The sequence below is a fragment of the Aquarana catesbeiana genome, linkage group LG03 (assembly GCF_042186555.1).
Source record: "Aquarana catesbeiana isolate 2022-GZ linkage group LG03, ASM4218655v1, whole genome shotgun sequence".
Taxonomy (NCBI): Eukaryota; Metazoa; Chordata; class Amphibia; order Anura; family Ranidae; genus Aquarana; species Aquarana catesbeiana.
In genome coordinates, this window is record NC_133326.1 from 255,005,432 (window position 1) to 255,025,133 (window position 19,702).

Consider the following 19,702-nt stretch of genomic DNA (forward strand, 5'->3'; position numbering starts at 1 on the left):
TTCTGTGTCTCCTTTCAATATGGATCTTGCTGATTATAGTATTTCTTCCTGTCGGAGAGGACTTTTGTTTGACCATGTTTATTTTGGTTCTTATTGGGACATTTTTACTTTAATATTTTTAGCGCTGCACCGTTCCTATTGATTCAGCCAAACACTAACCACGAGTGAAAAATGTTTTTGTTTATATTTTCTGAAAAATTTCCAGGAAATCAAAAACTCTGGCTGGGCATGTAAACTTTTGAGCACAACTGTGTGTGTATGTGTGTATATATGTGTATATGTATATATATGTATATATGTATATATATATATGTGTATGTATGAAAAAACCCTTGAAATGTTGTCATGTTACAACCAAAAACGTAAATGTATTTTATTGGGATTTTAGATGAAGTCCCAGTTTCAAGTTTTTTGCAGACTTTTAACAGGTTTTCTTCTAAGATTGCCCTGTGTTTGGCTCCATCCATCAACACTGACCAGCTTCCCTGTACCTGCTGAAGAAAAGCATCACCACAACATGATACTGCCACCACCATGTTTCATGGTGGAGATGGTGTGTTTAGGGTGATGTGCAGTGTCAGTTTTCCGCCACGCATAGCATTTTGCTTTTATGCTAAAAAGTTAAATTTTGATCTCATCTGACCAGAGCACCTTCGTCCACATGTTTTCTGCGTCCCCAACATGGCTTTTTGCAAACTGCAAACACTTGGCTTTCTTTCATCAATGGCTTTCTTCTTGCCATCCTTCCATAAAGGCCAGATTTGTGGAGTGCAGGACTAATAGTTGTCCTGTGGACAGATTCTCCCACCTGAGCTGTGGAACTCTGCAGCTCCTTCAGAGTTACCATGGGCCTCTTGGCTGCTTCTCTGATTTAATGCTCTCCTTGCCCTGCCTGTCAGTTTAGGTGGAAGGCCATGTCTTTGTAGGTTTGCAGTTGTGCCATACTCTTTCCATTTGCACAGTGCTCCGTGAGATGGTCAAAGCTTGGGATATTTTTTTTAGAACCTAACCCTACTTTAAACTTCACAACTTTGTCCCTGACCTGTCTGGTATGTTCCTTGGCCTTCATGAGGCTGTTTATTCACTAAGGTTCTTTAACAAATCTCTGAGGGCTTTACAGAACAGCTGTATTTATACTGAGATTAAATTACACACAGGTGGACTTTTACTAATTAAGTGACTTCTGTATGCAAATGGTTCCACTAGATTTTAGTTAGGTGTATCAGAGTAAAGGGGGCTGAATACACATGCACAAAACACTTTTCAGATATTCGTAAAAACCTTGGAAAATCATTTATCATTTTCCTTCCACTTCACAATTATGTGCCACTTTGTGTTCCATCACATAAAATCTTAATTAAAATACATTTTACGTTTTTGGTTGTAACATGACAAAATGTGGAAAATTTCAAGGGGTATGAATACTTTCCCTGAGATTAGAGGGCAATAGAGGTGGATGAGATATACTTTTTGTATCCTACCCAAACAATCCATTCAGATTTATATTCTGTTGGCAACACCTTCCATTTGCATTTGGTAAGTTTTTTTAGTTGATCGGACAGACCAAATCTTGGCTGGTCAAATTTAATCTCATTCGTACAAAAAGTGAGCTGACATGGGTGTGTCTCAGTCCCAAATTGTATATGCACAAAGAGAAATTTCCCACAAGACTTTAACAAGGCACAGCCAGAAATGTAAAATATACAAGAAATTTATTACATAAAAAATTATACATTTAAAACCATATTGTCATATCTAGTTACCAAATATATATGTACATGAATAACCATCATTGAGTAAATCAAAGTTGAGCTAAACTTCCTTTGGGTGGATAATGTACTGGTTCTCTCTACGTATTTCGCGAGATACAAACTCGCTTCCTCAGGTGAGGTACAGATGAATATCTAAAGATGGAGACAAGGTTGTTTAGAGGGAGAGAAAAAAAAAACTGTATAATGTAATCTTTTGTTTATATTTGTTGTTCATACTCATGTATATTGTGATGTGCAATCTCGTGTATGATGTGCTATTTGAATATGCAGAGACAATGTTGTGTTCGGTAATCCCCTTCTCTTTTCTTCCACCCCCCCCCCCCCCTTTCCCCTATGGTGCGTGCTTGTTTATCCCTGGGAGTCGCAAGCCTCTTTTCAACACGACCACCTGTTTTTGTAACTCTGGGTTTGTTTTTGTCATCTGTTCTTTTCCATAATCTTGTGTCCCCAGGTGATTGTGGAGCCTAGTGTCACATCCTGTCTCCACCGTAGACAGCGCATGCTTGATCTGGGGCTGGGTTAGCACCAGCTTTCCGGTGCACGCATTTTCGCGCATGCGCGATACCCCATCATGCTGCGCCCACCCGTGGGCGAAGATTGTATCTGCTGCGTGCCACCATATGCGCCTCGTGTTCCATCGGCCATGCCCTCATGTCAGTGGCCAGTCCGCTGCCATCTTCTCTGCATGAGCCACCTTGGCGGTGCTCTGCTATTATGATGTTGGAGGGGCGGGATTAGGCCAGTGCTCTGGCTATTTAGCCAGGTGCACCCCTTACACAGCCACCATCCTCCAGGCTAGATCTGGCTGTGTTCGGATTGTCACTGGTGACGATTGTTTGCAAGGTAACTATTTCCTAGGTTTTCATCTTTTGCCTGATCCATGATACACTTCTCATTTATTTTATGATGCATGTTTTAAGTGTTTTTTTCCCCCTTTGCACTTATTTCTGGATTAGCATGCAACTGTTTTTCGCTTTTTCTTTTCTCTCTTCTTGATCTTGGATGCCCTGATGATCAGGGTATCTGGGACTTTCCCATCATCAGTGATTGCTTGCCACTTTGCTTATTTATCATACATGACTTAAAAGATATTTCTTTTTTTTAATCATGATCACTCTATTTACCTCTATCAGTTTATCCATTATGGTAGATGCTAAATAAGTCATAACAGCACTCGCACTTTGTTCGTCATTTTTATGGATTGCTACATGTGCCCTTATACCATTCGTCACTCCCTTTTTTTGTGGCACTTGTTTAGCTTTATGCCCTTTTCCTTACTATTATGCCCAGGCACTATTCCTAGGATGTTGGGGGGGGTTGATATGTCTTCTCAGGTTACCCCCCTTTATGGAGATTCACTATGGTTTTTCAGTTTCCAGTGCCTGCGCAGACTCCCTACTGCGCCCTCACCAGGGGTGTCATCACAGGGGCTTGCACTGCAGTGTCTGGTCTCCCTCCTCTCCCCCGCTCCTGGGGTGAACTATGTGGACCATTGGGTGACTCTGCCCAGCCCTTTTACTGATTCATACTTGAAAGACCTGCTAATCCAATACACTTTACTTCTGAATGTGTGGAGATTCCTAGCATCAATCTAACCATGAGCAATTCTGGGCTTGTCCATTTTTTTTTTTTTTTTTTTTCTCTCTCTCTCCCTCTAAACAACCTTGTCTCTATCTTTAGTTATTCATCTGTACCTCTCCTGAGGAAGTGAGTTTGTATCTCGCAAAATGCGTAGAGAGAACCAGTACAGATTACCCACCCTATGGAAGTTTAGCTCAGCATTGATTTATTCAGTGATGGTTATTCATGTACATATATATATACATTTGCTAACTATGACAATATGTTTTTAAATGTATATAATATTTGTTTTTTGGAATAAAAATTTCTTGTCTATTTTTTACATTTCCGCCTGTGCTTTGTTCAAGTTCTGTGGGTAATTTCTCTTTGTGTGTGTTAATCTCATTAGTGCTGTGTGGGGAACTGTGGGAAAAGATGGTTTTCAGACATAAACGCTTGCATTTGCCTGGGTCAGCTATGGTTATGCTGATGGAGGCAATCCCTGAAACATAACCTGTGAGGAAATTTGGCCTAGAGTTTGAGTTAAAGAATAAGTGCAGTTTAATGGCAAGTTCATTTATCCATTTTCTCTTTTCCCCCCTAAACTAGCCCACAGTCCCCCTCCAAATGCATAGCTACAGTGCATTCATAAAGTATTCAGACCCCCTTAACTTTTTTAATTTTATTACGTTTCCGCCTCATACTGTACTTTTTTTTTTTTTTTTTTGCTTTTTTTTATTGATCTTCACTCAGTATCCCATAATGACAAAGTAATAACAGAATTTTAAAATGTCTGTGAATTTGTTAAAAAGAAAAGAACTGAAATATCAATTGGCTTCAGGTGTAGGCATATTGGGTAAGGGAAACTAGCAGTAAATCTTTTTTTCTACTACACATGTGAGTGCCGCCCCGCTCTTTGTAAATTGTCCTCCGGTCTTCTGGAACCTGTGTGTCCCAGAAGGCTGTGGAGGAAAGAGGGGCCAAACATCCTCGTAGTTTGCTGCGGTGATCTGACCCAAAAGTGGTAGCGGGCACCTGTCAAAAAAAAAAGTGAAGAGGTTCTGAATACTTTATGAATGTACTGTACCTTGATTTATTGGCTGCAGCCTTAAGTGTTTATATTTAGCACCACAAGTTGCACTGCTCCACTCCTGCACATTACATCCCCAATGGCTTCTATGGAGCTTTGTCCTGCAGGGGAAACTGCCCCATACAGTCTCTGGTGCTGTAATATGCCCAGGAGAGAGACTTGTGGCTCTAGGTGTAAAAACCAGAGGCAGCCACTGGTAGGTCAAAGTTGTTATACATCTGTGGAGGGTGGGTTAGTTTAGGTCCCGGCTAAAAGGATAAGTGCACTTTGTCTTAATGTGCAGTTATCCTTTAAAGAAATAGTCATGAGAGAAACCTGAGGGTTGCACGTTTGATCCCCCTATTATATTGATCACTGTTCTCTGTGCTGGAGCCCTGACATAGGAAGCAAAGCCCTGCTTCAATCAAGATGGCTGCCTCCACACAGAAACCGTGTGCTGTCAGACATGAAGATTCCTTAATGGGTTAAATATCAGCTGGAGGGAGACCACAGGCACTTCTGGTGACTAGCCCATTGCCCTCTTTCTGCCCTTTTTGGGCACAGCTTTCCTGAGTTTATTTCCTCTTTAAGAAGTTGGTTGAATTAGTGATTCAGTGCAATAAAAAAGGGCTTTTGTCCCTAGGATCAAATCTGATTTTAGCCTTCACCTCTAATCTGCACTGGCAAAAAGTAAAAAAAAAAAAAAAACCCCATCGGTTGCTGTAGACCACACCTCTATTTATGTGGTTCAGGTTCACACCCCCTTTGAGGTAAAATGATTGAATAGTGATACTAAAGGTTTCAGTAATTCCCAACATGTTTTTGGAAATGAGCAGTTTAGTTTTGGGTATATTTATAATGTTGGTTTCTTTCTTTTAGGTATTTAATTAGTCAAGGAGCAAATGTAGGCGCAGTAAATAGTGAAGGAGACACTCCACTAGACATTGCTGAGGAAGAGGCAATGGAGGAACTGCTTCAAAATGAAGTCAACCGTCTAGGTAACAAGCTTATTTGTTACTTTGAATATATAATTGGCGTAATTGCTTTAACTTATGAAACAATACATAGGCATTGCATCCCTTCTATGCGGAGCACTTGTCCAGAATTTCAAGAGGGTAAACAAAAACCTTTTTAGAAGACATTTTCTTTCTACTGTAATGTGGCGTGTTTAATGGTGAAGAGGAATAGCTGCATGTTAATTATGTGGTAGAAGATTTTCTGAACTCTAGAAAAGATATACAATTTAGATTATGCTTACAATTTTTATCTTGGGGGTAATGTAAGTTTTTATGCAACATTTACTAGACCCGATTATAGATGAAGTGTTAACATTTTACTGTTTTTTTTTTTTTTTTTTTTTTTTATTTTTTTTGTGGGCAGTAAATGGTTATAACACTACTAAAGCATGTTGCAGATGTGTTTTGGTGCACATTAGCAAATATGTTAAAGTACATTTAAATCCAAGAACAAAAATCTAATTTATCAGCTTCTATGTCCTTATATGTGGAGGCTGGATTGGATTTTTTTTTTTTTTTTAAGGCTTTTTACTTTTTCTGCAAGTACAGATGTGGACCTTGAATTCGAGTGGTATAATTACTTTCTGTGGATTGAACTAAGATCTCAAACAAATGGTCTCTTTCTCAGGTATTGTATGTAAATTGCTATGTTTCTCTGTAGAGGAGTGGTGGAAATGTTTGTAATCACGATCATGAGAGCAGCTGGCCATACATCAGTGGTTCTCAACTGTCCTCAGGACCCACTAACAGGCCAGGTTTGCAAGATAACCGAAATACATCACAGCTGATATCATGTGCTGCTCAGTAATCGCGGTATTCTAGTCTGCAACCCCCCCAAAGAAATACTTTAAATCTAGCCTGTTAGTGGGTCCTGAGGACAGGAGTTGAGAACTACTGCCATACATTTTGCAATTTTCTTGTTCAATTTCCCTTAGATTTACCTTCAACTATATAGTGCAAGGTCCTGCCTGATTGCATTCAAATTGAAAGGATTTAGGTTTGACCTAATATTATTTTTCATAAATCAAAAGGAAAAATTGTATAATATATGGCCAAGGGGGAAAATCTGTCCCTTGATTAAGTGCAGTTAAAGAGTATTGTGACCCTATGAAGTGTAATGTTGGCAGGAGCATCAGATAAAAACTAAAGGGGAAAGCCTTAATAAAAAAAAATACACCCACCATATTTAAAAAAAAAAATTATATATTTTTATTTTTGGATTTATATACATTTTAATGCATCCCTCAGCTTACATAACTAAAACCTTGTACACACAAGAGATAAAAGGGTCCCAAAAACCTTCAGGTGGGGCGGAACCTGAACGCAGCCCTAGATTCAATGTATCTCCTGGGAGTCCATTTGTTCCATACGGCTCTGACTCCACCTCTCAAGTATCCTAGTTACTTATGGGGCACCTTCCTGCAGTTTTTTGACAAGCTTACTGTAATGCTTGCAGGCTTGGACTGCCTTGGTCGCAAGCTGAATCGGTTTTTATTTTTTGTTCCAACAAAAGTGGAGTTGCTCATTAAACATACTCCCACCCCACTTCTAACTCCTATTCTAACTACCCAGTGAAAGGAGGTTGTGTATACTTTCCTATTCTGAAGGCGGTCCAGTCACATGATTGGCTCCTAGTTGCGGCTTCAAGCTAGAGATCAGACAACAGACGCCCCATAGTCTATGGATGACACCACCACACAGGCAATGCAGTTGCAGCCATTGTTGGTGATTTTCTCCTCTCCCCTGAAGCTGGTCCGATCATGTAACCCGACCAAGGTGCCCTTAGAATAAGTATATCCATCTTCCTTTTTCATGGTAGTTGGTATAGGAGTTAGAAAGGGTATTAGCAGGGTTAAAAGAGAAGTATGGGTTTTTTGTTTTTTTTTTTTTATTCACCCTTACCTCGGTAGATGGAGCATCAGACCGATGCTGCAGCTGTCCCCCGCCGTCTCTGCACTGAGAACCAATCCACCGAACATCGCCGATGGCTCAGTTCTCACAGATTCCTGAGAGGAAAGCTGCTGACTGTCAGTCAGCTTCTCTCCTCTCTGCTTTTCCACGCTCATTGGAGCGCTGAGCTGTGGAGGGACGGGAAGGGCTGTCTCAGCGGCTCGCTGAGACTGCCATCAATCAAGGCAGCTGGCGGATCCAGACTTGGAAGTCGGGATGACGCTCTGCCTCAACTAATGGGCAGTGATGTCAGCAGAGAGCGGACTTCAGGCCGCTCTCCGCTGAAAACAGGTCACAGGAGTGCAAAACGGGTTGCACTCCTGTGACCCATAGGAGAAGCACAGCCTAAAAAGCTCAGGCTGGACTTCTCCTTTAAGCTTGTTTGGGAAAGCCTGGACATGCACTTTAAGGTCTGAGTTCCTCTCATGATTTAGGGGGGCTTATACTAGTCAAGATACTGAATTAAGCAGAAACCTGGAATGTTTTCAATGTTATCTCTGCTTCTCAGCAGACTCAATCATTATTGCTCTAGGGCAGTTTTAAAAAATTTTTGCACACGTAAACATTTGCATTTTTGGCCATAAAATTGTACAAAACCCCCAGAACATTATATAAAAAAGTTTGGTTCAAAAACTCCTTCCTTTCGCCTGTCTCTGGCTTGGTACATGAAACTCAGACCCTGGTTCCAGTTCCAGGTCCCAGTTCCATAAGAAACCATGGACTTCAAAGCTCACTATGCTGGGAAACAAATTCTCTGCACAATGAAGCAGCACACCTATTTCTCAGGTGGGAGGATGTTTGCAGTTCTTTTTTAGAGGTTTGGCAGGGAGAGCTTGCGGACAAGTGGGTCTGCAGTATAGTGGCTAGCAATTTCAGGCTGGGAATTTCAGAGCTTTCCCCCTGCATGCGTTATGCTTTGTAATGTTTTTGAATCCACAAAAAGATATTTGCTCCTCAGCAAGCTCTGTTATCTTTATCGTGCAGTGATCATTCCAGTTCCAGAGGAAACATTTTCTACTCAAACTTTTGCACAGTTCAGAAACCAAGCAGTAATGTTCATCCAATCTTGGATCTCGAGACCGACGCATTTCCGTGAGTGCAGTAGTTCTGGATGGTGCAATCAGTGGTGGCCTCTCTCCAGCAGGGATATTTTTTTTAATCAGTGTATATGAAAGATGCTTATCTGCTTGTTCCAATCTTTCCACCTCACCAAAGGTTTTTGTGGGTTTCAGTGGAGGACCATCCTTTTTTTGTTTTGGCACTGCTGTTTAGCCTTTCCACAACTTCCAGAGTGTTTACCAAGGTTCTGGGGATCCTGTGTACTCAGGGTATTCCTGTTAGTAGGATACTTGACAACTTACTTCTGGGGGAGCAATTCACTTCTGTGTTGGAGACCAATGTGTCTCAAACGGTGCACACACTGAAGAGGTTCAGATGGGATCTGAATTTACAGAAGTCACCTCAACAAAACCCAGAGGTTACAATATTTTAAGTATTTTTGAGACCCTAGATACTGTCCAGGTGAGAGTGACTCTCCCTCTGGACTCAGGTGGACTTATTCAAGATGAATTCCTCAGTTTGCTTTTGCATGAGGGCTCTGGAATGGTAGCCTCCTTTTGAGGTAGTGCCCTTTGCTCAGTTTATTCCAAGCACCTCCAATGGAATGTCTTGGTGGCAACAGAAGGACGTAATCCATAGAGTCCCTGATGTAATTAAAACCCCAGCTTGAGACTAACCCTAGAGTAGTGGATCTTCTCACAGGTGCTGGGAGGTGGGGAAAATATTTCCTTCCATTATTCTGGAGTGTCCTGGTGACTATCACCAACCTGACGAGCTAAGGTGGAGTTCTGGTCAACCTCGGTCCAGGAAACTTGGTCTCCTCAGAGGAAGTCGTGATTACGAAATGCGTCAGAGGGCGGCCTTCCGACAACTGGAATTGACCTGTGCGCTCCACAATCAGGAAGAGACAAACCAGGAAGTAAGCAGTGGACGCTGCCTGCCTATAGTGTGTCTCTCTCACCACCTCCTGTGTCATGTGGAACGCTCATTTATGCCTAGAAAGTTAATTGTATAGCTTGACTGATGGCCTTTTTTGGAATATACCTATTTGGAAATAAATTGTGAGAAAAAAACAGAATTACGCTATATGAGCCTTGTTTCTGTCCAAGTACCGGTGGAGACCCCAGGATATGCTGTGACACCCTCCATGACACTGAGGATAGCCGTGGCTAACATATCAAAGCCCGATGTGTTCATCTCTCTGGTGAGTGGGAACCTCAAAGGGTAGTGTGACACACGGACTCTGCTGTGAGGTGCACTTTTGTCTATCACAGTAGGATCACCATCTGTGTGTCTTCAGGGACTTCTCTCACCATCTGTCAACTGTATTTTCCTCGTGTGCCACTAACACTTGAAAGCTGATCATAATTTATTGTGACAGTAGCACTGCTGTGATTATAGGCACTTGAGCTGGACCTATGTACCCTTTTTATTACGATTTTACTAACACCAATAACTGGAAGGTATCTCAAAGTGTTCTCCAATTTTGATCAATGTCCTTTATTTTTTTTTTTTTTTTTTAATCTCATTGAACTTTTTTATTCTTCCTTTCTAAAATATGTTACCCATGAAATAAGGTTACCAAAACAGCTCTTTTACTCCTGTTTAGATCATTTAAAATAGGACTAAGCAGTTAAATTTTGGAAATTATAGATTGTACTCTATCTTTGATCTTCAGTGTGTGAGAGAGATAGATATAGAGATAGAATAGAGAGAGAGATGGGGGGAGAGATGGATATGGGGGGGGGGGGGATAGATGGGGGGGAGGAGATACAGTTGTGCTCATAAGTTTACATACCCTGGCAGAATTTATGATTTCTTGGCCATTTTTCAGAGAATATGAATGATGGCACAAAAACCTTTCTTTCACTCATGGTTAGTGTTTGGCTGAAGCCATTTATTGTCCATCAACTGTTACATAGTTACATAGTAACTATGTAACAGTTGATGGACAATAAATGGCTTCAGCCAAACACTAATCATGAGTGAAAAATGTTTTTGTGCCATCATTCATATTCTCTGAAAAATGGCCAAGAAATCATAAAATTATGCCGAAAAGAGTAAACTATGTTTACTCTTTTTAAATCTTAATGGCAACAGAAACTACCCAAATGACCCTGATCAAAAATGTACATACCCTGGTGATTTTGGCCTGATAACATGCACGCAAGTTGACACAAAGGGGTTTGAATGGCTAATAAAGGTAACCGTCTTAACCTGTGATCTGTTTGCTTGTAATTAGTGTGTGTGTGTATAAAAAGTCAATTAGTTTCTGGACTCCTGACAGACCCTTGCATCTTTCATCCAGTGCTGCACTGACGTTTCTGGATTCTGAGTCATGGGGAAAGCAAAAGATTTTTCAAAGGATCTGCAGGAAAAGGTAGTTGAATTGTACAAAACAGGAAAGGGATATAAAAAGATATCCAAAGAATTGAGAATGCCAATCAACAGTGTTCAAACCCTAATCAAGAATTAGAAAATGAGGGGGTTCTGTTGAAACCAAACCACGTTCAGGTAGACCAACTAAAATTTCAGCCACAACTGCCAGGAAAATAGTTCGGGTTGCAAAGAAAAACCCACAAAATAACTTCAGGTGAAATACAGGACTCTCTGAAAACATGGTGTGTGGCTGTTTCAAGATGCACAATAAGGAGGCACTTGAAGAAAGATGGGATACATGGTCGAGTCGCCAGAAGAAAGCCATTACTATGCAAATGCCACAAATTATCCCTCTTACAATGCGCCAAACAGCACAGAGATGAGCCTCAAACCTTCTGGCACAAAGTCATTTGGAGTGATGAGACCAAAATTTAGCTTTTTGGCCACAACCATAAATGCTACATTTGGAGAGGAGTCAACAAGGCCTATGATGAAAGGTACGGAGGTGGATCGCTGACCTTTTGGGGATGTTTGAGATACAAAGGCACAGGAAATTTGGTCAAAATTGTTTGCAAGATGAATGCAATATGTTATCAAAAAATACTGGAGGAACATTTGCATTCATCAGCCAGGAAGCTGCCCATGGGATGTACTTGGACATTCCAACATGACAATGATCCAAAAAACAAGGCCAAGTCGACCCGTCATTGGCTACAACAGAATAAAGTGAAGGTTCTGGAGTGGCCATCTCAGTCTCCTGACCTCAATATCATTGAGCCACTCTGGGGAGATCTCAAACGTGCAGTTCATGCAAGACAGCCCAAGATTTTACAGGAACTGGAGGCTTTGCCAAGAGGAAAGGGCAGCTTTACCATCTAAAACGATAAAGAGCCTCATCCACAAATACTACAAAAGAATTCAAGCTGCCATTGATGTTAAAGGGGCAATACACAGTATTAAAAACTGGGGTATGTAAACTTTTTTTGATCAGGGTCATTTGGGTAGTTTCTGTTGCCATTTATGATTTAAAAAAAGTAAACAGTTTATAATTGGCTAAAGCTAAACACGAATCATGAGTGAAAAAAGATTTTGTGTTCTCATTCATATTCTTTGAAAAATGGCCAAGAAATCAGAAATTCTGCCAGGGTATGTAAACTTATGAGCACAACCGTGTGTGTATGTGTGTGTATATATACAGTGGCTTGCGAAAGTATTCGGCCCCCTTGAACTTTTCAACCTTTTGCCACATTTCAGGCTTCAAACATAAAGATATAACATTTTTTATTTTTTGTGAAGAATCACCAACAAGTGGGACACAATTGTGAAGTGGAATGAAATCTTTTGGATTTTTGAAACTTTTTTAACTAATAAAAAAATGAAAAGTGGGGCGTGCAAAATTATTCGGCCCCCCTTGCGTTAATACGTTTTTAGAGCCACCTTTTGCTGCGATTACAGCTGCAAGTCGCTTGGGGTATGTCTCTATCAGTTTTACACATCGAGAGACTGAAATTCTTGCCCATTCTTCCTTGCAAAACAGCTCGAGCTCAGTGAGGTTGGATGGAGAGCGTTTGTGAACAGCAGTTTTCAGCTCTTTCCACAGATTCTCGATTGGATTCAGGTTTGGACTTTGACTTGGCCATTCTAACACCTGGATATGTTTATTTGTGAACCATTCCTTTGTAGATTTTGCTGTATGTTTGGGATCATTGTCTTGTTGGAAGATAAATCTCCGTCCCAGTTTCAGGTCTTTTGCAGACTCCAACAGGTTTTCATCCAGAATGGTCCTGTATTTGGCTGCATCCATCTTCCCCTCAATTTTAACCATCTTCCCTGTCCCTGCTGAAGAAAAGCAGGCCCAAACCATGATGCTGCCACCACCATGTTTGACAGTGGGGATGGTGTGTTGAGTGTGATGAGCTGTGTTGCTTTTACGCCAAACATATCGTTTTGCATTGTGTGTCCAAAAAGTTCGATTTTGGTTTCATCGGACCAGAGCACCTTCTTCCACATGTTTGGTGTGTCTCCCAGGTGGCTTGTGGCAAACTTTAGACGAGACTTTTTATGGATATCTTTGAGAAATGGCTTTCTTCTTGCCACTCTTCCATAAGAGTGCAGTGTACGACTGATTATTGTCCTATGGACAGACTCTCCCACCTCAGCTGTAGTTCTCTGCAGTTCATCCAGAGTGATCATGGGCCTCTTGGCTGCATCTCTGATCAGTCTTCTCCTTGTCTGAGCTGAAAGTTTAGAGGGACAGCCAGGTCTTGGTAGATTTGCAGTGGTGTGATACTCCTTCCATTTCAAAATGATCGCTTGCACAGTGCTCCTTGGCTTGGGAAATCTTTTTGTATCCAAATCCGGCTTTAAACTTCTCCAACAGTATTACGGACCTGCCTGGTGTGTTCCTTGGTCTTCATGATGCTCTCTGCGCTTTCAACAGAACCCTGAGACTATCACAGAGAGGTGCATTTATACAGAGACTTGATTACACACAGGTGGATTCTATTTATCACCATCAGTCATTTAGGACAACATTGGATCATTCAGAGATCCTCGCTGAACTTCTGGAGTGAGTTTGCTGCACTGAAAGTAAAGGGGCCGAATAATTTTGCACGCACCACTTTTCAGTTTTTTTAATTGCTAAAAAGGTTTAAAATATCCAATAGATTTCGTTCCACTTCACAATTGTGTCCCACTTGTTGGTGATTCTTCACAAAAAATTAAAATTTTATATCTTTATGTTTGAAGCCTGAAATGTGGCAAAAGGTTGAAAAGTTCCTATATATATAGATAGATAGATATAGAGATATATATATATATATATATATATCTCTATATCTATTCTCTCTCTCCACACACACTGCATCTTTTCCAAATTTTTCTTATTTTTTTTTCTACAAACCATACCCCATAATGACAATGTGAAAAGTTTGTTTTTGGAATCTTTGCAAATTAAAAAAAAAATGAAAAAAAAAATCACATGTACATAAGTATTCACAGCCTTTGCCGTGACATTCAAAATTGAGCTCAGGTGCATCCGGTTTCCACTGATCATCCCTGAGATGTTTTTTACAACTTGATTGGAGTCCATCTGTGGTAAATTCAGTTGATCGGACATGCTTTGGAAAGGCATGCACCTGTCTATATAAGGTCCCACAGTTAACAGTACATGTCAGAGCACAAACCAAGCCATGAAGTCCGAGGAATTGTCTATAGACTTCCGAGACAGAAATGTATCGAGACACAGATTTGGGGGAGGTTACAGAACAATTTCTGCAGCATTGAAGGTCCCAATGAACAAATCATCTGTAATTGGAAGAAGTTTGGAACCACCATGACTCTTAACTAGAATGGGCCACCTGGGAGATGACCAAGAACCCGATGGTCACTCTGGCAGAGCTCCAGCATTTCTCTGTCGAGAGAGGAGAACCTTCCAGAAGAACATCCATCTCTGCAGCATGCCACCAATCAGGACTGTATGGTAGAGTGGCAAGACAGAAGACACTCTTTAGTAAAAGGCACATGACAGCCTGCCGACCATGAAAAACAAAATTCTCTGGTCTGATGAAACAAAAATTGAACTCTTTGGCCTGAATGGCCAAACCTGGCACCGCTCATCACCTGGCCAATACCACGCCTACAGTGAAGCATGGTGGTGGCAGCATCATGCGGTGGGCATGTTTTTTTTTTAGCGGCAGGAACTGGGAGACTTGTCAGGATTGAGGGAAAGATGAATGCAGTAATGTACAGACACATCCTTGATGAAAACCTGCTTCAGAGCGCTCTGGACTTCAGACTGGGGCAAAGATTTTATCTTGAAACAGGACAACGAACCTAAGTACACAGCCAAGATAACAAAGGAGTGGCTACGGGACAACTCTGTGAATGTCCCTGAGTGGCCCAGCTAGAGCCCAGACTTGAACCAGGTTGAACATCTCTGGAGAGATCTGAAAATGGTTGTGCACCGATGCTCCCCATCCAACCTGATAGTACTTGAGAGGTCCTGCAAAGAAGAATGGGAGAAATGGCCCAAAAATAGGTGTGCCAAGCTTGTAGCATCATATTCCAAAAGACTTGAGGCTGTAATTGGTGCCAAAGGTGCTTTAACAAAGTATTGAACAAAGGCTGTGAATACTTGTGTACATGGGATTTTTTTTTTTTTTTAATACATTTGCAAATATTTCAAACAAACCTCTTTTCACATTGTTTTTATGGGATATTGTTTGTAGAATTTTGAGGAAAATTTAAATTAATTTTGGAATAAGGCTGTAACATAAAATGTGGAAAGTGAAATGCTGTGAATACTTTCCGAATGCACTGTGTGTGTGAAATAAAATGAATAAGTTCTAAACTAAATATTATCCAAGGGTGGTCATGGATTCCCTCTATTTATTCCATAAATGTATTAATTTGTCTACTCCTATAATTAGCTAGTCTATTAAAACTGATAGTTACTATTGATAGCACAATAATATAAGGTTAGCTATGAAAACAAACAAGAAAATATGAAAATGCTAACATGAACATACTAAAGGAAGATATTGCAAAGCATATAACAATAGAACACAAGAACATCAAAGATACTTATTGCATGGTCTCCTTAGCTGGGCTCAAGATGATAGAGAGAAAGCCATGCGGCTCAGAGAGCCATCAGGCATGAGCCAAGAGCGCAAAAGGGACAACTTCCCTCCTGTGTACTCTTTTTAAACTTCATCCATACACCGTCCAGACCCAACCCCATTGCCTGCCCATTTTTGTTTCTAACGAATGAAAGTTGTTCCAGGGCAGTCCTCAATATATTAGATTTCTGTCCGTCCTGCTGTATTGGCCTCCTAGGGGCAGCATTCATTCATGTATCATCGTTGTGTGACCTGGGTCCTTCAGTCTTAGCTGGCCCTTTGATCTTCTGTAGCAGGACATTCATCAATCATCTTGTCAGCTATGGTCCTTTTCAAGCTTGCTTGCAGAGGGCTAATCAGGGATTTCCATGGTATCACACCAGACGGACAGGAGCCAAGCCTTTGTTCAGCCCTGCTTCTTTCAGATGAATAATCTTATATGCTACAAAGCTGTGATATGCAACTTGTTACATTCAAAACGGCCACCAAGGATGCGAAGGTCTGGTATAGCCATCGTTGATATTTCTAACACCTCTAGTATCATGAACTAAAACATGTTGCCTTCCAACAGTGTGTGTGTATTTGTAATATAATTTTTTTTTTTTGGTTTTTGTTTCACGGTATAATTTAACCCCTTATAGCAGTGATCATATGCTGTTTTTGTACTAATAAAGAGCAATTTTTTGTTTTTAAACCCATTCTTGATAAAAGCATGCTGATGCTACTAAATGTGTTAATGGCAGCAGGCAGCTTGTATTAACCACTTGCGGACCGCCCACCGTCGTTATACGTCGGTACTTTGAAGGAGGATAACGTTGTTATGGCAGCAGCTAGCTGCAATAACCCTGGTATCTTTTTTTTTTTTTTTCAGTGAGTGGTCCGGTTTAAGACAAAAGTGGTCTCTGCGGCGGATTCGCCACGAGATCACTTTAATCGACGGCGGGAGAGGCCCTCCCCGCTGCTATCCGGTGCCCTCTGCCGCTTACCGGAGCCATCGGCAGCGTTGGAGGCGATCGGATCCTTCTTGTGGCCTGACGTGGAGACGAGTGAGGGGAAGATGGCCCCCACCCATCTCCATTTAATTGCAGGGCGGAAGTGACGTGAAAACGTCACTTCCGCCCATAGCTCTTAAAGGGACTTTTTTTTTTTTTTTTTAAATGACAATTTTATTTTTTTTTATTGCATTTTATTGTCAATATGAGATCTGAGATCTTTTTTACCCCATTTTTTTTTCTATTACAAGGAATATTTACACAATTTGTCACATTGTGTGACAATTTTTTTTATAAAAATTGTATAAAAAGGTAAAATAAGAGAATTTTTTTTAAATGCACACTGTCCCTACGAGCTCGCGTGCAGAAGCGAATGCATACGTGACCAGTGCCGCATATGAAAACTGTGTTCAAACCACTCATGTGAGGTATTGCCACGATCGGTAGAGTGAGAGCAATAATTTTAGCCCTAGACCTGCTCTGTAACTTAAAACATGCAACCTGTAGAATTTTTTAAACTTCCCCTACGTGTGATATGTTGGGTATCAATTTACTCAGCGTAACATTATCCTTCACAATATAAAAAAAAATTGGGCTAACTTTGTCTTACTGTTTTATTTTTTAATTAAAAAATTGTATTTGTTCCAAAAAAAGCACGCTTGTAAGACTGCTGCGCAAATATGGTGTGACAAAGTATTGCAACTACCGCCATTTTATTCTCTAGGGTGTTAGAAAAAGAAAATGTATAATGTTTGGGGGTTCTAAGTAATTTTCTAGCAAAAAAACCTGTTTTCAATTTGTAAACAACAAATCTCAGAAAGAGGCTCGGTCCTTAAAGTGGATGTAAACCCAATGTTATCCTTTCTAAACTACTGCCATAAGGGTTATCTATAAGGATATACATGCCTCCTGCATGTATCTTTACCTGTCAAATGTCTCCCCTCTGTCTGTTATTAGACCAGAAAAACTGCATATTCTGTGGGTGGGTCTGTTGTCTGGGGCTCGGTGGGTGGAGTCGTGATGTCAGACTCCCCGCCCACCTCTACACTCCTTGTCAAGATGCATCCTCTCCTGTTTATTTCTAACACTGAACTTCTGCTATGATCTCTAACATCCAGTAAAAAGACAGGAAAGTAACCACATGACTTCAGCATGCCAAATCATGATGAGGTGTGGAACAGCCAATCCTTGCAGAGCTGCTGAAGAAAGGAGTGGGGGAGGGAATTAAAAAATAATGCCTGTGTCTGAGGCTGTCACTCACAGCAAGGGGGAGTATTTGACAAAGTTTTTTTCAGTTTGTCAAGATTTTTCTCACTGAACAATAAGAGGATTGCTCAGAGATGGATTAACTCTGTGTGGCAAGACTGGGCTCAAATGATAGGAAATCTTATAATCTACAGTATGATATCAAAACAAAACAAAAATTTTTTTTCGGGTTTACATCCACTTTAAAGTGGAGTTCCACCCAAAAGCGGAACTTCCATCTCATCGGATTCCTCCCCCCCTCCGGTGTCACAGTTGGCACCTTTCAGGGGGGAGGGGGGTGCAGATACCTGTATATTACAGGTATCTGTACCCACTTCCGGCATAGATAGCCGCAGAATATGCGGTTATTTACGCCACTTCCTGTTACACACACACACACACACACACACACACACACACACACACACACACACACACACACACACACACACACACACACACACACACACACACTGTCTGCTGGGAAACACACGGCTCCCAGAGACAGCAGGGACCATCCGTATTGCGCTGCGCGACTCGTGCATGCGCAGTAGGGAACCGGGAAGTGAAGCCGCAAGCCTTCACTTCCTGATTCCCTTACCGAAGATTGAGGCAGCAGCACCCGAGGACCGAGAGACGGTTCGACCTCGGGTGCCGACATCGCGGGCGCCCTGGACAGGTAAGTGTCCATGTTTTAAAAGTCAGCAGCTGCAGAAAAAAAAAAAAAATTTGGCGGAGCTCCACTTTAAGTGGTTAAAGTGTAAGTAAACTCTCCTATTGTTTTCAGCCAAGAAAGCTGCCATGTTTGCCTCTGTTTAATCTACAACTGTCATGATGCTGTACGTGTGATCAGTTGTGATATCAACCATTGGATGGTTTGACAGTTTGGTTGAGACCAATGGGAGTGTTACGTGCCGGAAATGAAACTGTTTTATGGATGGGTTTACTTGCGCTTTAAGCTAGCTATCTATCGAGAGAGAGATAACTCTCTCTCTCTCTCTCTCTCTCTCTCTCTCTCTCTCTCTCTCATATATATATATCTATCTAATATATCTCTATATATCTCTATCTTCTGTTATTCTCAGCGTAGATTACATATTTTGTTCCCCAATCATATAGCTATTTATATTTACCATAGCATAAAGATATTCAGGAATACATTTTCTTTCTTTTTTTTTTTTTTTTAACTTTACATTAACTAAAATTATACATACACCACACATTTTTAATTCGATAAATCAAAACAATCTGCAAACTAATTGATTTACAAAATTCATTTTCTTTAGTATGATTTGTCATGCAAGCGTTGAACACGATAACAGTAATATTTAAACTGTTCCAGTGTGATTATCAATCTGCCATATTATAATATATTAGATATCTCAAATACAAAGTTGTTGAAATGTTTGTAAAAAAAAAAACAGGTAAAAGCCAGTAGAGCATGATTTCTTTAGTCCTTACCTACAGATCATAAAGTAAACATGTGCTTTGAATTTGCATGGCTTAGCCACAGGTTATCTTAAAAGTGGTCCCACAGTACGACTTACTTGCCTTCCTTTGTTTGCAACCAGGAGGAAAGAAAAATAATTAATACTTCAGGCATTTTACATTGTTGGGGCCCGTGTTGGCAAGCTTTCGATCATTTAAAGCAGGTTTTGCTTTCCCCTTCAAGTCCAGTGGGATTGCAAAACCCACTTGAAGCAGGTCAGAAGGAGGTCAACGACAGGTCAAATGCTCTTGTCAATTATGAGTTTTCCTAGAAGCATCTCCAACAGTTGCCATATACACAGTCCCAAAGCTCTAAAGTGCAGCCCCTTTCTCCCCTCCCCTTACCTAATTTAACAGTGCTGGTGATTGGACTAGCACTGTCACATACGGGTGGGGATGAAAAGCCTCAGCCCTGTGTAAGCTCTTATTTGGCACAAGCTTGTTACTTACACGGGGCTTCCTCTTCAACAAACCAAGCGGCTCAGAAGTGAAGTTTTAACGTGTTACGAGCGCCAGCTTGTGGATTAACTTTTTTGCTTTGCCCTGCATAGGC

The 19,702-nt window shown here is 40.9% G+C and overlaps 1 protein-coding gene across 1 annotated transcript in view; it reads left to right on the forward strand.

Annotated features, from left to right (window-relative positions):
- The window catches only part of PPP1R12A (protein phosphatase 1 regulatory subunit 12A), a 220,682-nt gene that overhangs the window by 95,457 nt on the left and 105,523 nt on the right, over positions 1 to 19,702 (forward strand). The window contains exon 3 of the mRNA XM_073619994.1: positions 5,281 to 5,399. Within this exon, the coding sequence (XP_073476095.1) occupies positions 5,281 to 5,399 (119 nt within the window). The remainder of the gene's footprint in view (positions 1 to 5,280; positions 5,400 to 19,702) is intronic.